We start from the raw sequence: 18,966 nt of genomic DNA, 5'->3' as shown, positions 1-18,966 counted from the left end.
TTTATTTGTCTAGTCATGTTGGAATACTAGCCTACTGAGGCAAACTTTTTTTTTTTTTTTTTTTTAACATGTGTAGGCCTCAAAATATTATTTGAAATAAATAAGAAGGCTCAGTTCATTCTTATAGGAAGCCACTGCTAAGCCGGGGACAGAGATCTGAAGGGAGGGGGGAGGAGGGATGTGAAGCAGAGGGGAAAATAGATATGGTGGGGGGTGGGGGGTGGATTTACCAGGACTCAGACAGACAGCAGACCGGCTGTCCCAAGCTGCGCTGATCCTTCACTCTCCGGCACCAAGCTGGAGTCCGCCCGCCCGCTGCCTCCCCCCCTTATCACCGGCCACCTGCCTCTCCGAGAATAACACAGCGGCACCAAAAAGCTCCGTGGCGCGCACAAACCAAAGCAAGGAGGCGAGGCAAGATACTGACCGGCTCCCTGTGCCATCATTTTCGGCATCCAAGCCCGACCAACAACCACCCGTCCTGCAGAGGACAGGCTGCGCACAGGGCGCACTTAGCGACCCGGGTTTGTTGTCGTTACCAGGAGAGGGACGCTCAGCGAGCAGAGAGTCTGTGCACACCGGGCTGCCCCTCAGAGGAGACACTTGCATGGATGCACCATGGCCACGTTTGTCTGCAGGGTTCAGTTTTTAGATGACACCGATCCGTTCAACAGTACTAATTTCCCAGAGCCGACGAGACCACCACTGTACACCTTCAGGGAGGATATCCCACTCATCAACCAGTTAGCAGGCGTCCACAGGCTCCTCAAAGCCCCTCACAAGGTAGGATCATAAATCCCGTCCTAGAAGTGACTTTATGAAAACATTTGATTGCCTATATAGAGGTTTACTAGGCTGTATTAAAGTTATAGTAAATTATCAGAACAAACTGTATTTAAAAACAATAGAAAATCAAAGGCTTGAAGAGAAATCTCATGTTTGGATTCAAACACACACATTGATTCTTGGGAACACATCCTGAGGTTGTTTTGCAACCTTTAGGGCTGCTGTTTTTCACTTCAAGCCAACTGCAAATAAACTTCCATACTCACCATTCACAGGCTATTTTGAGAACACATGCAAATAGGAGTGATTGGCTCTCCAGGCTGTGGACTGAAACAAGGTTGCAAATATTTGCCTCACAGCCCCCAGCAACACAAAACACTTCAACTGTAAATAATCCATCATGTTATCCCACTGGATACCACCATTAGCTACCCAGTTAAGAGATGCCAGAAGTTGTTGCAAGTGAAGTGAATCAACAATTTTTTACAACTGGGTTATTTTACACTCCGCTTAGCATGTTACACTTACAGGTGGTTGGAAAGGTATAACTAGCTAATTCATCCACAGGTGACTGTCATGGGGGTCAATAAGCAATTCGGTGGGAAGTGTCAGATTAAGATAAGTGTGTGAATCAGAGAAAACGTGTGATGGAGAGAGTCCACTGTTAGTGATAAAGCAAAAAAAAAACAACAACACATTCCTTACTGACAAGGTTGACTCAGAAACACAGGCACACCTAAAGAAGCCTGACATGTCAAACAGATACTGTGACCGTATTTTTTATTCTTTATTTGAAATGAGATGGTCCACAATTCAAGTAGGAAACGTGGATTGAACAGTTGAAAATAAAAGCGAGACAGGAGGAAGGGGAGGGAGTTGGACTGCTGGCACACCACTCAATGACAGCAAATCAGTGTGTTCAACGGCAGAGTGGTTTTCCAGACCGGGTCGATCTTTTGCTGCCCCATCTTTAAAAGCCACAAAACAAATGAAAAATGGCCCACAGCACAGAAATGCTTATGATTACAACCTATACAAGTACAGATGGCACAGCTTGCGTCTGTGTTTGCAATTTTACTCACATCAGGAGGACGGCTGTGAGCAGTGGCAACTGCATATTGCACTTAGATTATAGGGATGAAACTGAAGTGCTGCAAATTTGCCCAGCAAGATCTAAAAGGTGGTGCTTAGAGAAAGGCTTGAGCGTTCTCCTGCAGGAAAATGTGCTCAGCTTTGTCTTTTCTTTGAATATCTTGAGCTATTTCTTAGTCTTTATATGCTAAAACACTCTTCCTCCCTTTTTTGTCTTAGCCTCCTCTGCTCCTCTCTCAGAAAAGGTCCACTGTATTATTATGTTGTGATGGTAGAGCTCTGTGTATGGCTGGCTGGGCTGCATGTATGTAAGTATAGGTCACTTGTCCCAGAATTCCTGCGGCCGGGGCCTGGATCCCTGCGACACTTTGTTCTCCTCACTTTGGCTGCTGTGGTTTTCCTGACCTCTTCCTCCATCTCCTTTTCCACCTCTCTGACCAAGCACCCATTTGCACACTCAAACACAAACACTCATAAACACACACATGAGGATGCATGAGATGTGTCATTTTGTCCCAACTGCTGAACAAAGAAGTTTCCTTTTGATTCTCACAGAGGAGAGACAGGCACTTCTAACTTTAAATAAATAACCTAAAACAATAAAAAGTTTGAAACATTTATCCCAAAATGTAGACATAAGTGAGTATAGTTAAGCATCAAGATAAGGTACCCTCACAAAATGATGCATCACATGTTAAGCTCAGTGCAGAAGCTTCACCATCAGTCAAGCAGCTCCAGTTTTGTAAAGAAAAACTCCCGTTCCCATCAAAGAACAACAAAGCCCAGACTTCACAGCGTAACTTTTATGTCATTACCAAAGGGTTTCCATTAAAGAAACATTGGGGGTTTTAATAGCTGTGTAGAACACGCCCTCCCCCACGCTCTTCAAAGAGCCCGATCCTCTGCAGCTCTGATTCTGACACACAAAAAAAGTTCTTAAAAACTCATCGTCTAAGTTACGTAAGGGCATCGTTAACTGTCGGCCCACTGTGATCGCCAGCAGGCTCAGTGTTGTTTTAACGTGGAGGTAATTACCCCCCCCCCCCCTCAACTTTTTCCCTTTGCTTTTGCTCTTCTGGGAGAATTTGATTAAATGAGTGTAAAGTATACTAGCCACTAAGTGTTTCCGTGGCCCGTCCTACAGCCTTGAGTGTGAAGAGTTAGCAGTTCCTTCTGGAGCCGCCTCTGTCCCGGCTTCATCCAGCATGATGTGTTTTGTTATGTTATTACTCCTATTACCCAAACAGACTGTTTTAGGCAAGAGTCAGCCTTTGGAGAGGGAGCTGTTAACATAATGTTACAAAGTGGTCCACTCCAGGGTCACTTCTTGCTGCCCAAGAAGTATTTATATGATTGACTAATGTTTTGAGATAAAGAGGAGCAGCAAAAGAGGAGGTGAAAGTTAGATGTTTTCAAAAAGACAAGGAAAACCTCACTGAGAGAGGAAGGGGAAAGAGACACAGGTCAGTTGGGTGGAATATCACTGAAAATGCTGAATAACGTTGACAGATTGGATGTGCACAACAAATGATTCATCTTATTCCTACATAAAATTTGGGGCAGTGGGACAAGGCATGATTAACCCCACCCACTGTCTCCGCCCCGCCTCTATTCAGACAAACCTCAATCTGAGGTTTAACAACATTCTTACATGCCTTATTTACACGAGATGTGTGAACACCACCAGGCATTGTTTTGGGGTTCAGCATCTGGTGAAAGTGGGTTCAGGCTGTAGAGCGCTCACATCTGATTGCTTATGTTATTTGTCCCTTGTGATTAATTCACTCAGGATGGAGATGTGCCTTCATGCATTAGATGGACAGGCAAAAAAAAAAATCCTTATTCATCATTCCCTTTGATGATTCCCACTTTTCCTCCTGTGGCACCACCATGAGGTCTGCGTTTTTGCCTTTGAGTGAAGTATCTCAGCAATTGTTTAATGGGATGCTATAAGATGTGGTGAATACATAAATGACCCCCTCTTCAGGATGAATTGATACTTTTTTAATTTCACACTATCATCACTTCAAAATGTCAGCTTCTCTGTTTGCTTGGTTGCTCAGCTGTACTTCATCTTTACTGCAAATCATAGGATGTTAGCATGCAAACATGCTAAACTAACAACAAAAATCATTACTTGAGGTCAACTAAATATACTGCCAGCTTCATGAAGACTCCTTCTACTCCTTTCCTCTGAATTTTCCCTGTGCATGTTATGTTGTAGGTTGTAGATAATAAAATGAATCCAGCCCATACTTGGGCCGCAGCTTGTTTACATTCTGGCCCATACTGTATGTCCAGTTGTCAGATGTGAGTTCCACATCTGGACCAGTTCCTACCAGCTGTCAGTCAAATAGTCGAGTATAACTGTCCGAATCTCCCCAGATGTGGACGTAAGTGGGCCAGCTATGGGCCAATGATCCAGGTGTGTGTGGGGCCAGCAGTTTCATTTTGCTATCTGGGTTCTTAGATTTGGACTGCCAGGGGAAATGTTTTGACAGCGCTTTAACTGTCTCAAATTTCAGTGAGGATGTATCCATTAGGTGTGTGTTTTGCTTTGCGGATTAGGAATTTGTCACAGGGGAAATGATGTGGTCTGGGGAAGGGGAAACTGAAGCATATCCCAAAGTCACTTCCTTTGCTAACAGAGTGTGCTCATGGGATTGAAAGCATGAAAAATAGGTTAAAGTAGCACTTCAAGTTCATTGTAACACTTTGGCCGGTGCCCCCCCGCCCCCACCACAAACTTTCAGCCTCGCAGACACACCCACTGTTGAGCTCCTGTGTGCATGCTGCCTCAGAGCAGAGTAAATATAGCAAGGTTATATTTATGCTGTGAGTCCATCCGACAGTCCGTCTCTCTGTTTCCGAGTGAAAGGGAGGGACAGACAGAGAGCGGCAGCTGGTCTTGTGATCTGCAGTCTCTGCTGGTCAGTGAGTGTCGTCATGAAGCCCGGCTGGACGGCGTTTGGCAGTCTACCATACGCTGGGCTAGGTCAAACCCACCAATACCACTGAGGTGCTAAATGCTAGTTCAACTCATGACACTGATCTCACTCACCTATTCATACATCAGCAGCTTTACCACTGTGTTGTGAAGCTCAGATGGTTGTTGCAACATTATGATGTATGTTATTTTTTATTGGCTCTCTAGTCGCTGGGATGGCAGCTTGCACCTGCTATCAACTTGTGACTGTACTCATAAACATCATAGTGGTGTGCAGATATATTACTGTGCACCTGGTCTCAAACTCAGCAGGGTTTCTCATTACACAGCAGAGTGGGTCAATTCTGATATACGTATGCCACTCTGCTGTGTTACCTTAGATCAGGCTAGCACAGATGGCCTGGGTGCAAGATTGGTCTGTTCTTGAAATGAAGAACGGGAACATCGCACAATCTGTGCATAAATATACATGTAAATCATTTACGTGGGGATGACTGTGCTATAGATTCATATTGTACACAATTAGGTGTCATATTCCTCACGTGGCATTCAAAAGCTCTAAAATCTCTCTATCCGTCCTTGCTTTCTCGTCTGGTTTTAGTTTCATGTTCTGCAGCCTTTATGGCTATGTCTCTACTACTTAATTCCCTTAACAGCTTTGTAATAGTGGAAGCAGAGCCACACTGCATATGGCTCTGCTCCCCCCCTTTTCATGGACCTCAGTACACACTCGTGTTCAAACCCCTGTCCTGTAAACTGGATTTGTTTTATTGGCTTAAATTGTTTTAAAAAAGGGTGTGAAATGTGGAGAGACATATTGAGGGAACATTAAAAAAAGTGAGCCTAGAGACCAATGTCATTCCTGTGGGTAGTTCATATGTATGTACATCACTGCCAGGGAAATTTCACATGCCACCATGTATGTCCAAGTTCTCAATCATATTTTCCATTTTTCCAAAAGGTAAAAATGTGAAGTTTAAGTAGGGACCACTTTAGCTATAGGATTTCTAAATCTAACCCAGTATCTTAGCTCAGGTTCATTTCATTCATTAAACCGTTCTGTCTTAAAAAAGGTTTTTCTCTTTCTTCCCTACCACCACAGCTCGATGACTGTGCGCTACAGCTCTCCCACAATGGCACCTATCTGGATCTGGAGTCCTCACTGGCTGAGCAAAGGGATGAGCTGGAGGGCTTTCAGCAGGACGACACAGGGTGAGACTGACTCACATTTATTCCATTTGCCACAACATCCACTCACTCTAAATCACACACACTTTCACTCTTCCATATCAAAATATCATCTGCAATCATCTAAGACAAAGTGATGAGTTCCCTTGCCCTTTTTCTCCCTCACACGCGCACACACACATACATACATACGCACTCATGCACACACATTTTTCTGAGTTTCTCCATTCTTATAAAATGGTAGAAATCACAAGCTGCTGGATATGGATTTCTTGGAAGCACAAGTTCACGGAAAGTATGAAGCACTCTGGAAAGTGAGACAGATGTGCCCTCACTTTCACGGCAACAGCTCCTCTCTCACTGTACTTCCATAAAAATCGTTATTGTGGTCTTCTTTGTGACAAGACTTCACAGTTCACAAACCTGTCAACTCTGGCTGCTGGAGGAAACCACATTACCACTTTGTTAGAGTACTGCTGTGAATCATTTTCTTACTCTCACATATCCCAGCTATCTCTCTTTGGGGAAACGGGAGAAATGGAAAATGGCTGATCTGATACTCTGGCTCAAAATTTTCCCCCAAATAAGATCAATTTAATGAACAATAGCAACACTATTAAATATTTGGCATTTTCATTGTGGAATACCACCTCAGTATTGGCAGGTATATGATTATTCACAGATTATATGTGCAAACCTTTAAATGAATAATAATTACAGCATGTTTCAGCTTGATTTGTTTTATACTGTAGCCATGTTAATAGTACCGTACCTACCTACATTAAACTGACTCTGGGTCTGGCATGAAGGAACCAAACACTATCAATCAAATAAGTTTGATTTTCTGCACCTGGCAGCACAGCAGCATCTTACCGTACGTTATTTTTTACTTTTGATGTAAGCAAGTTATTTTTTTATTTTGTTAGTACAAGGTTTTGTTTTGCCTATTGTTGGTACATTTATTAGCTATCTTAGCATCAAGTTTGGTAACTAACTGTTGTTTACATCCTGTGGTTGAGCAGTTGCTGCTTAGTTGGCCAGGTGTTATAACTTAAGCTAATTAGCTGTATAACAAACAGGTGCACATCATGCACATTCATTTGACATCATGAGTGCTGGAGTTGCTTAATAAATCATGTAAGACTAAATCATGTAAGAAGCTAAATCACAACCTTGTTGCCTCCAACACTATTTTGTCACCTAAAATCTCTTTATTAATACAATACATTGTCATGTGGAGCTGTGGGAAATACACTATGAAGGCAGCTGTTAACTTAAGTGGTTGCACATTTGTGTGTGTGACAGTGTGCATGGTATGTTGATCCGTTGGGGGCAGCATGATAAGTGATGGCAGACCCCATAGAGCCTGGTTGTTCTGTGTCTGTTTGTGTGTGTCTTGTTTCCATATGTACATCTGTTTGTTTGGCTGGATGTGGGTGTGTAGCCATTTTGACACATGATGGATGGATGGATGAATGAAGGCTGTGTGTGTGTGTGTGTGTGTGTGTGTGTGTGTGTGTGTTTCTGCAGTGGCTGTGATCTTGGGGAACTGGTTGGTTTGGATGGGCCTGTCTGTCTTCCTATCAAACTGAGGCTTTTACCAAGGTCACACTTTACTGACAATAGGAAATGAATCACACACTAGGTTTGACCCTCTCCTGGCAACAAAACAAGAAGACTGTGGATGGACGCATCTTCTTCTAAACATGCTCTGTCCTCCCTCTGTTGGATGAACACTTTTTAAATAGTTTAAAAAATGAATAAACCATTCATACTCAATATCAGCCTAATCTCTTAGTGCTTTAAAATCAGATCACATTTTTACAGTTGCTGTTACACATTAAAGGCAAGCTGGACATCAGAAACAAAACATTAGTGGGTGAATTTTGACAGAATTAGTTGTTATTGTCTGTGTGGATAATATCTGCCATTCAGGCACATTACAGTCTAAAAGAAGATTAGTCCTATACCAAGGTGAGGACTAATGGGGATCCATAATAAAACTAAACTAAACTAAAGCTTCTCCGGTCTCACAATATTAACTATGCATTTGTCATGTGTGCGTCATGGTATCATGGTGTTTATCGTCATTTGTCACGTGAATTATATGTATAGAGATATATTTCAAGGAATACAAATAAGGTCTACTTTTTCTATTTTTTACTGACAAAGTGAAACTTGCTTTTCACTGACAAATGGGCAGAGGTTTATGCAGAGCACATCAGTGAATTTATGTTCCCACGCATCAAAAATGTGTTGAGATTCCAGTTGTGGTGGGACTCCGCTCACCGCAGTTGACAGTAAACAAAGTCCTCTGGCGACAGGATAGCTGAGACTGTGCTTCCCCTGAAGGAAGGTTTAAGAGAAAACTGGATTGAAAGGTTGGTATTTAAGGAGACATGATTGGACACTAATGCCAACCTAATAGACTTTGGGAAGTCAGACATACCTCATTTATCCCCACGGATGTCAGTATAAAAAGCTAAATCCTCTTAAACACCCTCACGCCCAGTGTTTACCGGTATCAAATTTTTCCTCCCTTTGTTGTGTTGGCTGTCAGCCTCTCTGAGTCACTGCTTCAAGTGTCATTCTCACACAATAGATTACCAGAGAGGTATGAAAGATGAATTTGTTCTATCAGCATCTCAACAGATTGTGTTAACATTTTGCTCTATTTCCGAGCAAAGCTGATAACAGAGCTTAACAGCAGGATGGGAAGCCAGCTGCTGCCTTGTTTGGGTGTATGCTATCTGTATACTGCATGTAATGCATAACGAGTGTCTTCCAGCTGTGTGTGTTTTTAGAGTGGCTTGGGTTAGATTCTATCAGTGTGTTAGTGATGGATGTCAGTGATTAGCTCCTACAGCTTGGACGATAAGGGCTAGGGTTTGGAGAGAGAGTTTGACGTGTTCTCAAAATACCATCATACTTGTGTGTACATATTTTGTTTTCCCACTGGAAATATGCTGTGTATGAATGTGTGTTCATTGGCACACTAGTGTGTTGCAGTCTATAGATGTGTATGTGTGTGTTGTGTCTGCTCCTGCAGTTCTGCTGTCTCTCCTCAAGGCTCAGATGTTTATCAGTATAGGGGTACTAATCTAACGCAGGCCACTATTTGTCTTCGTCATTCCCATCATCCCAACAGGTTTGCACCATAAGAATTGTCCATCATAACAAACCCTTGCCTCGTATTGTGTCTGAAAATCTGATTTCTCTGGACATGAACACCTGAAATACGACAAAAAAATGACAGATAATTTTTGCTACAGCCAAGAAAATTACACATGATAGCTGAAATGAAACATTAACCTCAGCCGTAAGTCACCTGTTTGCTTTTCTCACTCCACTTTCTCTCCTAGGTCCAGAGGGAAGAAGCACAGTGTTATCTTACGGACCCAACTGACTGTCCGTGTACATGCCTGCATCGGTGAGTGCTGTGTGACATGTTTGTGTATGTGCTTAACACGTGTTTCTCCCTGGACACACACGCACAGTTAGATACATCAGCAATGAGGGCATACAGTACAACACATTCACCCTGGCGTTTACATGTGGTATGTGCTTGGGCTGGACCACGGTTTAAAATAGTGAAGCAAAGGAGGGGATAAGATAAGATGCATCTTAATAAAGGGGAAAACTTAAATAAGGGATAATTGAGATAGGGAATAATAGGAGTGTTTGTACTTGTTGTGATGCACACAGAGCCATTTTAGTTTAACAACAAGCATACAACAAAATCATTCATGATGTATGAAGATGTATGCAGATCATGCGGTCCCAGATAAAAAGAAACCAGTGGACTTTTACAGTTTTCAAACTTATATACTGAACAGAGTGAACTGAGTTCTAGAGATGGAAACATCCAGGTCCAGACTCAAATATCTCAACAACTATTGGATGGATTGAAATTGAAAATTGAAAATCCAAACAACACCTTCCTCATGATTGATTGTAACACCTTTGCAGTACCTTAACTTTTTATATCACACTCTCACCAAGTCCAAGTTTAATTTTGGTTTATAAACTCACCAACTTGGCTGTTGACATAATGTACAAGGTCTATATTAATGATCTTAAAAAAACAATCTACTGAGAACACATGGATGGTCTTGGCTTCTCTGGTCTTATTACTTTAAACTGTTGGCCAAAAACCCAGTGCTATAACAAGCAATGCATTCCTTTGACTTCTTTCTGATCATGTGGTCTCATGAGGGTTGTAATATGCCTTTCTCTGTCTTTATCTCAGTCTCTTCAGATTCATTCAAATCACCCCACTCTGTCTGACTGTCTTTCCTCTGGGTCTATGTTCCTCAATCCTTTCCTCTATGTCTTTCCTGCACAGTCAACATTCTCCATGCTAGTGATAGGGGTGCTAATTCTGGATCCTAGAGTCAGTGACTCTGATTGGATGAGAACATGATGAGGTGAAAGGTCACACAGAGAGGGGATAGGTGTGCTTGAGTGCCAATACAGAAAAATAATCTTCTTTTTTACTATATACTGTATACATAGGAGGTGTCATGTTCACAGTGCATTGATAACATGACAAAGAAAATAATTAATCATTCTATACTATTATCAAACATGTTGATTTGCTCTGGTATAAATCTAAAGGATCTCATTCCACTAGTAGATTGTATTGCATATGAAGAAATAGAGTAGGATAAATGTAGTTTTTTCATTTGGAGTTTACTCAACTTCCTGTAAATGACAGTTCATCTTTTAGCTGATCTTACCCACTATTATATTATCTCACTGCAATTTTATCATACTCAATCTCAATATTGTGGAAAGGGGTATCAGACTTTTGGTTTCAACACTTTGGTTACTTTAGACACAAATACACAAGCCAAAGCATTTGTATCATTTCTTTGCTTTACACAGCCTGACTGGTGGAAGCTAAATCTAAAACACACCCACTCACACACATAAGCCGTTATGAGGGATCTTCCCATGGCTCATCTTGGTTTGAGGAAAACCCAGTTCTGGGCTATATTTGTATTTCTCTTTCAGGATATTTTGAAAAACAGCTTTTTAGTCAAGCATGTCTTTCTGTTGGAGAGAAACCTGTGTCATTGCCGTATGCGGTGCATGTCCTTTTAAACAGCATGAGTGAATTTTGCCCAGTGCAAGAGGTTAATGGTAGAGCTTGCTCACTTTATTCAGCACTATACAGATTTCAATCAGCATGGCACAAATTTTAGGGCAGCAGACTGGACTGCATATTCCTGGAGTGGCAGGTTGTCATTCGACTGAATTAAACAGACATATAATCAGGAAGCTTGAGTAAGTCAGGCATCCATTCACTTCAGAGATCTACTGACCACTTTCCAACCCCCTCTCAGTGCTGCATCGTTCAGCTGTCCACTCATCTAACCGTTAAACGCTCCATAATCCTTCTGGGCCTTGACCTTCAAATCGCCTGAGTAGTGGTCAGCATACTACCCACTAAATGAAAAATCTGCCACAATCAAGGATACAGATGGCTTGTAGAATCATGTGGCTCACAAGTAGTTGGTTAGTGTAGTCAGATTGCGTGTTTGAATTAAGAGTATGGATTACTGATCGTGGCAAATGATGCTTCGTGGTTCACTCTCGTGATTAAAATGCAGGAAAGGATCAATTCCTTGCCGATTTTCTTAATCTTGAAGGCTTCATCAGCTGTCAGCTTTGATCGGTGATGGTCAGGATTCTATTGTATTAAGGTCAAATATTAGGGAGCTCACAGGGTCTTCGACCTTCTGCAGACTTCCATTGATCTTCTCTCTAGGCCACAAGGTTGAGAAAATGAGTATAACTGTATGAGGAAAACCGCTTTCCTTGGCACCACTGCTAACGGGAAACTCATATTACATGCAAGCTTGCCAACCTGGGATTAAGGATGCTCTGTGATGTGTGTGTCGATGTGTGTGTGTGTGTGTGTGTGTGTGTGTGTGTGTGAATGAGGGGGTGAGTTTTGGGTTATATATGAAAGAAAGTCAGATTAGCATGCTCAGCAAAGCAGTTACTTTGTCTGCTGGTCTAAGCACTACACTGCAGGCAATGTGTTTGCACCGGAGAGGCCCACTTTACTGATCCAGCTCCTCTTAGCACTCATGAAGCCCACGGGGAGATTGGGGTCAGTTTTACCTGATTAAAAAAAAATAATATGCAAGGCTGGTGCCCTAAGTGTCCATACCTTTAGGTTGAATAAAATTCCTATTTTGTCTCTCAAAATGTACTCATGTGTCCTCTCTCCTATATGCCTTCTCTCAGTCCATCCCGTGATCTGCAGTCCTGTCAGACTGCCAATCAAAACCTCTTGTTTAAGGTTTAATTTTAGCCGCCTCTGTCGCAGCAGAGTTGTTGTGGACCATGGCTGACGGGGGTGCAGAGAGGTGGTTCGGGGGTGGGGGGGCGGGGGTGAAGTGCAGGTGTTATCTTTAGAAAGTGTTGACAGCACAGAAACATGCGGGGAAGGCAGCACAGTGCTGAAACTCTACTCACTATGTGACAGTTATGAAGCGAGAGGTGCGAAAGAGCTGACTGAGGAAGCCAAAGGAAAACTGGAAGGAATTACGTAGTGTTACCTTTTGTTATACCACTGACAGATTTAGTTGTTTTCTAAAAACTATACACTAAGCAGAGGTTTAAGGTCTAGACGTCTAGAGTCCTGCTGGATGCATCAGTGGCACCTTGAGCCATCAGTGCTTCTTACATGATAGTAAAAGAGCTGTGTTCTGCATATTTGTCGGCCATTCAGCAATTATTGTACTCCAGGGATTGTGTGCAAAATTGGCAAAGCTACATATTAGTGTCCCAAGCTGTAGTGTTCATCCTCATGGGAGCATGAAAGTGGACCTCAGCTGTTGCCAATAGCTACATATAGAGGAAAAGTCATAGGGTCGTCTAAAACAGCAGGATTAATTTGAGACACTACAGTACTGAATTTTGTAAGATGGATACTAATGTTGCTTGTTACAGTTTATAAAAAAAAAAAATCAACATTAACAAAGACAGACATACTCTACCTTTAATTGATTTTTAAAAGGAATTGTGATTAAAAACTTTAACATACTGATTGTATATGTTAAAATTTGAAGAAATCTGAGAAATATCCTGCTGCCATAGCTGATAAATTATTGTCAGTTTTTAGAGTTGTTTTATTTTAAAGGGATAGTTAAACATTTTGGTAAATTGGCCCATTGCCATAATCCCTATAGTTTTAGGAGTAGGTTCGTTACCTTTAATTGTCGGTGCAAGCTATTTTTAGAACGGCGGAACAGAACCCCGAGCAACTGAGCTATGCTACGGAGGCTGATGGAATTTCTTGGTTTCCCTCATCAAACTCATCAAATACACGATCCAACAACTCCAAAACGCTCTGGTGGACAAGTTGTGACCTGCACATTCACCACGCTATGAGATAATAATGGAACGTTACGAGACAGTGTTGTTCTCAAGGCAAATACAGAGGCATGCTTGCCAAAAAACTGCCCCCGACAGAAACGCGCATCAGCGGTTTTAGATTAGATGCAACTTTATTGATCCCGAAGGAAATTCCACGTTGGTCCTTTTTTTTTGCATGAATTTACCTCGAAAACAACTCCACGTTCCATTATTATCTCATAGCGTGGTGAATTTACAGGTCTTGTCCACGAGAGTGTTTTGGAGTTGTTGGATTGTGTATTTGATGAGTTTGATGAGGGAAACCAAGAAATCCCATTAGCCTGTAGCCCTGAGCAGCTTGCAGCTCTGCTCTGCCAACAATTAAAGGTAACAAGCCTACTCCTAAAACTATAAGGATTATGGCAATGGGCCAATTTGGCAAAATGTTGAACTATCCCTTTAAGTAGTGAGAGTGAAGCAAAAGTTGATGGAGGAATATTTTACGCACATAGCAGTTATATGTAATGTTTTGTTTTTTTGTTTTTTGTGAGCTTCATCACATGATTTATCATTTCTGCACATAACCATAAAAAAACAATATACAAGACGAGATGAATCATGAATGAATCATAAATTCAAAACCTGAGTTAGAAAAACGTTAAGGATAAATTATTTAACCACATATCAAGCTGCACTGGCTTACAAACTGTAATCTTCTCATTTGTACCCTGTTGAAGGCACATTACTTACCAGAATGCTTTCAGAATCCCAAAGCTTTCGCTTCCCATGTGGCCTCATTTCCCAGCCTCTCCTGAAGTGAAGGGATATACAGTAATTAAATACAGTTTAAGTGATCAAATCTAGAGAGGGTATCCCATCTGACAGGTAAAGCTCCCTGTAATGAGTGGTACAGCAGGTGAAACAAAAGAACCCGAGTGCAGAACAAAAGACCTTGCATGTGTTTTGGAGCCTGTTCAATCCCTCGGCACTGAGCTCTGGAATTTCGCCTTGTTTCAAAAAAAAAAAAAAAAAATTGGCATCTATACTGCTGGATTTCTGTGCTCCAATTATCCGTCTCTAATCACCCCCTGCAGTATTGTGAAGGTGGGGCGGGGGCTGGAGGTAGAGGGGGAGTAAAGGTTGACTTTCTTTGATTTTCTCTAGTTGTGTTGTTATATAACAAATTAGCATCTTGTCAAAAAAGTTGCTGCATACGTCTGTTCTTGCTTGTCTTGCCTGTTTATGCTCAACTTTCCCTTCCAGCACAGGGTTCATAGTTCCCAAAATACGCCTGTCCACACTTTTGTTCTTTATTCACTTCACTTCAAAGCAGGCTTTATACTAACTGTATTTACACACTGTAAAGAGATGTTTTGAGGATCATATGGAATCAATGAGAGTCGCACAAATCAAAATCTCTGTAAATATGATCTTACTGACATGGTGGTCTCCATTGACAAAGCAGTAGTCACTACCCGATGTTGCTTTACCAGCGGGGGTGCAGTGGCAGTGACAGCAGTCTGGCCTTAAGACTCTACAGTAAAAGATGACTACAGCTGGTTATAACAGCGATTTACAGTGCTTGGTCCTCCCCCTGCTGAGGGAGATAAGGCCTGGTAATGGCATGGTGTGACAGCGGGATAATGTGTAATGGGTAAGCTTAGGGGGGGCAGTGGTATACAGTGGGACATCTGTGGCTGTGTAGTTGTAAAACTACAGGCACATTATATGACTTTTCTGGTAGCTGCATGTGCTACAGTACCTTTAGCCAACGTGCTGTAATGACTTTTCAATCTGGCATCATTTCCCCTTCATCCTCTTTTATTTTACTTTGCTCCATATTGTCCATTTGCTCCCATTTCTAACAGGGTATATTCAAACACGCTCTGCTCCTGTTGTTAAACCCCTGCATTACTTTTTTTTTTTCCTGGCCTGCATGCTTCACTCTCTAAATCTATATTTACTCCACTCAGCTACTCACTGTTCATGACTCTTTGTTCTCATAACCACCTGTGGCTTTGGCTTGGAATTGTGCTTCACGGTGCCTCTGCTTGCAGTCAACAAGGTTAACAACAACTTCTCAACCTGTCACTCAGCCTATTTTTCCCCTGTGCAGAGCCATCATATCTTCTCTCTCTGTATGTGTGTGTGTGTGTGTGTTTATGTTTCTGCATTTTGTTTTGAGCACAACCTAAAGTCAGCAGTTATAGATGCAGAGAAGAGGACAACTCCCTCTATTTTTATTTGTTTCACAGAGAGAAAGAAGGAATGCAAAATCATTCAAATGGTTTTCCCTCTACCCTTACCAGCAGCTGAGACCCTGAGGAGCAACTTACAGCATTGCACCCACATGAGTCATGCCTTACTTACTGCTGTGGGAGATGGAGAGATGGGCTGATGAGGCATTAGGGATGGAAGTGTAGAAGTAGAAGTGGTGGAATAACATGCCCGTAACATGTGTCTGTGCTGCAGCTGTTCTCCATTACCACTGCATAGTGTTCTTTGAATTATAACTTGCCATCTAGCTTAAACAGTGTAGGAGTAGATGATGTTGGGCAGTGGGATCTTTGACTAAAGTAAACCTGGCCTGGTTTCTGTTGCTGAATGCCATCATCTGATAGCAATAGCAACTACGCACTTCATGCTGTCAGACTCTATTTTCATGCACTAAAACTATACAATGTGATTATTTCTGACTTTTATGGTTTTGCTGTGTAATCCGGTTGTATGTTGCTGATGTGTGTCTGTTGTGACTGTCATCTGTTGCTGTGGTGTGGCGGCTCCATATGTTACAGCCTTCCTGCTTTCTGTGGATGTGGCAGGGTTTTCCCTGGGCTCTAGTTATGCTGACCAACATGAGCAGCCCATGTCTGGTGCTGTGGCACAGCGTACTGCTGTTTGGGTTTTTTTCTCCCAAGCACCAGGGTATATATCACTGTGTGTGTGTGTGTGTGTGTGTGTGGGTGGGGGTGGGGGGGGGAGGGGGGCTGTGTACATGTCTGAGTGTTATGTCTGGGCTCGTTCATATCTGCACCAGAATGCGCCTGCACAAACCTCTGGCTGGTCTGTTTTAATCATTTTGTAACTGTTACATAATGCAATAAAACATTACAAGTACCACAAGCTAAACATCCAGAACACACACTGGAGAATCTGTGGGCTTGGCGTCTTGTCCAGTCATGGGGTTTTAGAGATGATGGGTTTAGAGAATGTGTGGAGCGAGATGGGGAGAGGGATGATTTCCAGGGAAATGGTAAATCACTTAGGTAAGGATTGGAAACACAAGGGAAAAACAAAGCAAAGAGGAAATGCACCTGCCAGACAGAGCAACAGCAGCTGGAAGGTAGCTCCACAAGTTATGTCATAGCTCTGTGGTCTGCTGACTTACAGGTGAGGAAAGAAAGAAAGAAAGAAAGAAAGAAAGAAAGAAAGAAAGAAAGAAAGAAAGAAAGAAAGAAAGAAAGAAAGAAAGAAAGAAAGAAAGAAAGGAAGGTGGTGCAGCTGTTACAGCGACTGTCTTCTATGCACAATAACATAATTCGATCGTTCTGTACTACATTACTCCTACATTTGGTGCTTCCTAAATGTATTGCTTTGGCTGCTTGATATAGAAAATAATTTGGGGGCAATGTCAAAAACTTAACTTTGCTTGTTGTGGTGTCTCCTCTTTTTGTAAACACGCTTAACTATTCCATAACCCTCTTTATACAGTAGCTTATGTCACATTGTCTTTGCGTGTGCTATATTAGGGACACATGCAGACAGTCAGACACACACACACACACAAGCGAGGAGTATAATATCAGACAAGGGTTGTATGAGTCAGAGCAAGATTTCACTCAGCTAATCCACTCAGGAGCAAGCTGCACGTATCCTCCCAAGATCCTCTCTGTTTGTTCAGGCTGACTGCTGTTGGTCTTGCTCTGGTTTCTCCCTCTGTTTCTACTGTGTTTGTCTTCTTCACTCTTCCTGTGAAAAAGAAAAAAAAGACATTGATTTCTGATACAGATGATTATTTATATTATCACATTGTATTACAGCTGTGGGCCCTGCTCACTGTAATGGACAGCGCTGAGTTAGCTAATCTGAATAGGTAGGCTATGTAAAGCTTTTGCATATAACTTTCTCGCTCATTTCACTCACATCTTTTTACTTCTCTTTCACTTTTCAGTCTCACTTTAACCAGGCTCTGTCGCTGCACATGCCCTGTGAGTCTGGTCAATTAACAATGGCAGAAGCATGATTGAGCGTGAGAAGTGAGTGAAAGACAAAGGGTTGAGGGAATAGCGAGGGAAAACACTGAGTGCTTGTTTCACACGTGCACAGTTGAATGTTGGACCAACACAATATTTCCCCCAGTCAAGCTGGATGGTGCAGAAAATCAGGTCACTTTATATCACAGACAAAATACAGTGACAGAGCAACTGTGATGTACAGAGCACAATATTAGCACCATCCAATTGTGGACAAAAGTTCAATGATAAGAATTTAAAAGTGTTGAGTAGTTATTATGTAATAGTTAGTAGTTATTTTGATTCAGTTAGGAAATTATTTGACATTTTTGGAAATCCACTTTTTTCCTGATTTTTAAAAAAAAAAATTTATTGGAAGATGAACATCAAGAGTGGCTTCTTAGCTTATCTTATCTTAGCATAGCATAGCATAGCACTGAGACAAGTGTAAACATGACTCATTATGGTTGTAATGGGAGTCAACTGTGTCAATACTGACAAGTTGAAGACTAAAGACAGTGGAAACATGAATAAAATACATTACTGAAAATGAGCTTAGTGCTACTGAGTAGAGTCTGTGTTCGACTGCTCAAACATTGTTAGATGTACTGAAATATTGATACAAGTGGATGATACAATGTCACTATCACCGTGGATACAGTGTAGTACAAAACAGTCTGCATGTGTTTATGAGTGTGAGAATATAGAACAGCACTGTAGTAGCAATGGACTCAGCCCTGTCATCACTGTGTCTTTAAGAAGACTAGCTGGGTATATTTGTGCTTGTGTTGTGGGTAACTATTCCTGTGTGTGTGTGTGTGTGTGTGTGTGTGTGTGTGTGTGTGTGTGTGTGTGTACTATGGACTAATTCAGAGGTGCCAGGGGCATGTGAAGGGCATAGGGTGCTTCGGTCTCAGTGTGTATGAGAGTAAGGCATGTTGTTTTTGTTAGTGTGTGGGTCTATGTTTGTGTGTGTATTTTTATGCGTTTGCTTGTGTTTATGTGGCAGTGAGTTCCCTTCCTGATGACATTTGCTTCTGAGCTTCTTCCACACTTGATGTCCTTCAGGATTCAAGGGTGCAGTCTCGTGATGTTTGGGTGTGTGTGTCTGTGCGTGTAGGTATGTCATGTATATAGAATAAAGCATTTGCTTTTACAGCAGCAGATTTATGGGAATCATATAAAAGTTTGTTTTCATTTACTCCCAAGTGTTTCTGTCCACAGTGGGTTTGCCTTCAGGCCTGGAGTTGTACTCTATCTGCCTGGGGGATGTGTGTACATGCTTGTGTGTGTCAGTGCTCAGCTTAGTGTAATCTCTGTCTAGGTCTGTCGCCATTCTTTAAATCTCAT

At 42.0% G+C, this 18,966-nt stretch overlaps 1 protein-coding gene across 11 annotated transcripts in view; it reads left to right on the top strand.

Moving 5' to 3' along the window:
* Positions 1 to 232: 232 nt before the first annotated feature.
* Positions 233 to 18,966, top strand: part of fhod3a (formin homology 2 domain containing 3a) — a 55,462-nt gene continuing 36,728 nt past the window's right edge. For all 11 annotated transcript variants that reach the window (XM_085791890.1, XM_085791889.1, XM_085791888.1 and 8 more), the window contains exons 1-3: positions 233 to 783; positions 5,928 to 6,037; positions 9,376 to 9,443. In XM_085791890.1, coding sequence (XP_085648016.1) covers positions 619 to 783; positions 5,928 to 6,037; positions 9,376 to 9,443 — 343 coding nt within the window. In that variant the 5' untranslated portion in view covers positions 233 to 618. The remainder of the gene's footprint in view (positions 784 to 5,927; positions 6,038 to 9,375; positions 9,444 to 18,966) is intronic.

This window comes from Trachurus japonicus, chromosome 11 (genome assembly GCF_045865225.1).
Source record: "Trachurus japonicus isolate A0001 chromosome 11, Traja_1.0".
Taxonomy (NCBI): domain Eukaryota; kingdom Metazoa; phylum Chordata; class Actinopteri; order Carangiformes; family Carangidae; genus Trachurus; species Trachurus japonicus.
The sequence above is the reverse complement of the archived record's forward strand: the minus strand, read 5'-3'. Positions and strand labels throughout refer to the sequence as shown.